The 4,832-nt window shown below is 37.1% G+C and overlaps 1 protein-coding gene across 1 annotated transcript; it reads left to right on the forward strand.

The window, feature by feature from the left end:
* The first annotated feature begins 542 nt into the window (after positions 1-542).
* On the forward strand, positions 543-2,325 carry LOC122277306 (BAHD acyltransferase DCR). The gene has a single exon (XM_043087260.1). The coding sequence runs from the start codon at positions 611-613 to the stop codon at positions 2,072-2,074; it is 1,464 nt and encodes a 487-aa protein (XP_042943194.1). The 5' UTR covers positions 543-610; the 3' UTR covers positions 2,075-2,325.
* Positions 2,326-4,832: the final 2,507 nt, after the last annotated feature.

Here is a 4,832-nt window from a genome sequence, read left to right on the forward strand (position 1 = left end):
ACAGTAAAAGTCTTTTAAAAAGACAATGCTACACATCATCATATACCACACATTTTATATATTAAAATATTATTTATTATTTTTATTATTTTTTATTTTATTTTATTCTTATTAAATTAATTGAATTATTCTATTTATTATCTATACATTATATATTTATTATAAAAAAATAAAAAAAAAATTAAAATAAATGTAATGTATGAAGTGTGAGGATGTTAAGAAGAATTTTTCCTTTTAAAAATACAGTCAGCGGGTCGGGTTGGGTAACCTCAGATAGATGCATGCACCCTGACATAGACCTACATTTCACTCGTGTCGTTTCACTGTCTCGCATACTAAAATCATTCTGAAAAGTATTAAGTACGACTCTTTCTTACATTGTATTACGAGTAATAATGATCACATCAGCTCCATCCCACTGGGCTTCCATGCGTACGAAACCAATAGTAGCTTTTTTTTTTTTTTTTTTTTGCATGAGATCATTTTAATTTTGTTCCTTTAATCCCTCCTATCCTGATCTATTTAAACCCCCCTTCAGCCCCTCGCTTCCCTCTCATTCTCGCACTCTCTCGCTCCCTAAACATACATACATACCTACATATTAAGCAAAATGCCTTCTTCTTCTGTCACTCTTGTTTCCAAATGCACAATATGCCCTGAACATAAATCCGACATGAAACCCCTCAAGCTGTCTGTTTCCGACATGCCCATGCTCTCATGCCAATACATCCAGAAGGGCGTTCTGCTCACCCTTCCTCCCTACTCCATCGATGACCTCCTTTGCTTTCTCAAACGCTCTTTGTCTCTCACTCTCACCCACTTCCCCACCCTTGCCGGCCGTCTCTCCACCGACTCTGATGGCCACGTCCACATCGTCTGTAATGATGAGGGCGTCGATTTCATCCAAGCCAAAGCCAAGCATCTATCCCTTCACGCCCTCATCTCTCCGGGCCTCGACGTCCCTGCCTGTTTCAAAGAGTTCTTCGCCTTGGACAGAACTCTCAGCTACTTGGGCCACTTCAAGCCCTTGGCTGCCGTCCAGATTACCGAGCTAAATGATGGCGTTTTCATCGGCTGTACAGTCAACCATGCCGTCACGGACGGGACCTCCTTCTGGCATTTCTTCAACACATTCGCTGAAGTTTGCAGGGGAGGGAAGAAGTTACCCAAAGCACCAGACTTTTCTCGCAACACTGTGTTCAACTCGCCGGCAGTGCTCAAATTCCCACCCGGCGGTCCCAAGGTGACCTTTTCCGGCGACGAGCCGCTGCGGGAGAAAATCTTTCACTTCAGCAGGGAAGCAATTCTGAAGCTGAAATACAGGGCCAATAATTATAATCACTTGCAAAACGGTCATGTCGATCAGTCCGCTGTTGAGTTACTCGGAAAGCAATGTAATGACAGTTGGATAACGGTTAATGGAGATAACAGTATGCCTAACGGTAAGATATCGTCTGTCTTGGAGGGTCTGCTGAGGAACAACATCTCGAATCGGACGATGGAGATTTCTTCCTTTCAGTCGCTCAGCGCTCAGCTATGGCGTTCGGTGACACGTGCGAGGAAGCTGACGGCAAGAAAAATGACGACCTTTCGAATGGCTGTGAATTGCCGCCATCGGCTCGAACCGCAGATGGACCCGTACTACTTTGGAAACGCGATACAGAGCATCCCGACAGTTGCTGCGGCCGGCGAGCTTCTGTCCCGGGATCTGCGATGGTGCGCAGATCTTCTGCACCGGAACGTGGTTGCCCACAATGACGCCACAGTCCGTCGGGGAGTAGCGGATTGGGAGAGTGAGCCGAGGTTGTTCCCGTTGGGGAACTTCGACGGTGCATCGATGACGATGGGGAGTTCCCCGAGATTCCCCATGTACGAAAACGACTTCGGGTGGGGACGGCCTCTGGCGGTGCGTAGCGGTGCGGCGAACAAGTTCGATGGTAAGATCTCGGCGTTTCCGGGAAGAGAAGGGAAGGGAAGTGTAGATCTTGAGGTGGTTTTGGCACCAGAAACAATGGCGGCGCTTGAGAAGGATACAGAGTTCATGCAATACGTATCGGGCAGTACCGCCGTGTGATCAGAACTTTGTGAGATTGAGGATTATACCAGAGCGAGACAAGGGTTTAAGGGAGGTGGGGCTGCAGTTTGATCGATCGATGGGTTATTATTGGTTGTAGTGGATGAAGATCTTGATAAAGTTCAAGTGGTAAGGGGGCTATGAGGTTGCTGCTTTGGAGGGTTGTGATTGAATTTCCTTGTTTATATAAATTAAATTCTGCTAGAAAACGACTGCTTAAGCAAACGACCTTTTGGCTGTTTACTGGAAAAGTGGAGTGTTGGTGTTTTGTCTTAATTTTTAATTATTATTATATTTGCTTTCACTTTGACCAAACACAATTAATAAAACTAAAAGCTACTTTCTCAGCGTTTGTACGAGAGGGGAAAATAAAATCACAATAAGCCAGAGGGATCATGCTGGAAGTTACCGTTAGTGGCTTTTAATGTTTTTATATTTATTTTTTATATGTATTTTTTTAATATTTTTTTTAAAAATTCACAATATCATTAAAAAAAATTAAAAAATTGAAAAATTAATTAATCCCAACAGGAGCTATCAGTTGGGACTAGCATCATCGAAATCAGAGGGGCGGGCTCGTCTTTTTCTCCCTCTTTCGTTTTTAAGATAACAAACAAATCCAAGCCAGATCCCGTGAGCCTCCGTTTGGATATATTAATTTACAGCTTCGTCGGAATGTTGAGTGATGTATGGTTTCTACGACTTTTTTATTTTTTTTAATTATTATTTTTTACTTAATAATTAAATAAGTGTTTTTTAATAATATTGTAATTTTTTTCTTTTTTAAAAAAATATTTAAATGTTATAAAAAATATATATGTAAAAAAATTATAAAAAAAATTCTCAAAAGGACAAGTGGGAGCCTCAACCGAACTCCCAACTGTGAGAGGAGCACCGCTCTATCGAGATAGTTTGAAGTAATCTTGATTACTAATCAAATATACGATTTAGATGATTTGTAAATAATAACAAAAATAGTAATAAAATATATATGAGTGAATAATTTGTAAATAATTTATGAATAATAATAAAATATTTTGAAAATATCTTAAAATAATTGTGTTCTCAAACTGATCTAAATATAATACCGACCATCCCATAAAAATTATACAATAAATTACACAAATTATTTATGTAATAGTTTAGGAAAATGATTCATAAGATTGTAAGGTCTACAAAGGTTGCGCACTCCTTTTAAAAAAATAAGCAAATTAAGAACAAATAAGCAAATTTAGAACTAACGTGAAAAAATCTACTTTCTAGTATTGGACTCTATTTTTTAAAGGAATGTATAAATACTTGCATACTTGAAAACTATATTTAGCAATATTACTCAATTATTTATCTCTTTTTTATTATTTGATATTTAATATGAGTTTGAAAAAGGAGATTTGGATAGTGAAGTTAGATGAAATGAGTAGAGATGAAAGTTAAAAATTAATTAAAATATTATTATAATTTTATTTTTAATATTATATATTATTATTTTGATATTTGAAAAAGTTAAATTGTTGATCATATTTTATATAAAAATTTAAAAAAGATGTAATGAATAGATAAGATGAGTTGAAATAAGTTGAGGTTCGACTTTTGTATCGACTGGCCTAAATCTTTTCTTATTTTTAATCCCTACCATACATATGCAAATGAATATTAATGAGTTAAAGGGTCGACTTTTGTATCATCTAAATCTTTTCTTATTTTTAATCCCTACCATACATGTGCAAATGAATATTAATTCAATTACTATCTAATCATCGTTAACGTATTAGAATAGATCCCTCGTTTCCATGGACAGTGATCCATTAAAAAACTCTTTGAGTTTTATTTTCTCCTGCCAACATGAACTCAAAAGTATATATGGAAATTATTAAGATACGAGCGATGTAACTACATGAAATTTATAACATTTACCATGCACTCATAAAATACAATTTTGTCACACCCGATAATGATCTCTTGGGGGATTTTAACTCAACGTTCTCAACAAGGAGTCTATTATTTTTTACTCTATGATAACAAGCCCCAAAATCAAGAAGTAATCGAAGAAATTACCTATATACGTACAAATTATAATTAATATCAGTGCAAAGATCGATGCAGCTAGCAATCAGATTGGAATAGTTTCTACCTGTTAGCTGCCAGGGCATCATTAAGTTCATGAACCATGGACTAATAATCATATGCTTTCCAATAATTAAGGTTTCATTGCCAAATTAATGATGGAATCACACTACCAAGACTAATATATATTGTCCGTAGTGGGGAGTTAGCACCTTGTCCAAAAAATATCACCTAACAATTAATTAATATATGATCATCATTCATTTGTCTTTAGGAATTCATTTTTTTCAAGTTTTGTTATTAGCCACTGTCTTTTGCTGCCGCCTCCCATGGCTAAGGTCAGTAGATTTAGATAATTATATTTCCAACCATATCAAACAAAAAGAAGTATGAAGATTCATATAATCTTATCCACCATCTCTCTCTCTCTCTCTCTCTCTCTCTCTCTCTGTATGTGTTTTGTTGCCATTGGAAGTCGACCATGAGAGGACATCATGAAATGACTATATTCAGACATTCAGCGTCTCAAAAACTATCACTCGGTGTCCGCAAAGGGTCAAAAACGTACACGTGGTATTCCCTTTCTCATATGTTAATTTCTTCAATTCCCAATTATCTACACATCCTACCCGTGACCCGGCCCCTGTGAGTAAATTTCAGACCTCTACTCTCAAAAGTATCCCTATCCTTCGAA

This window comes from Carya illinoinensis, chromosome 9 (genome assembly GCF_018687715.1).
Source record: "Carya illinoinensis cultivar Pawnee chromosome 9, C.illinoinensisPawnee_v1, whole genome shotgun sequence".
Lineage (NCBI taxonomy): Eukaryota > Viridiplantae > Streptophyta > Magnoliopsida > Fagales > Juglandaceae > Carya > Carya illinoinensis.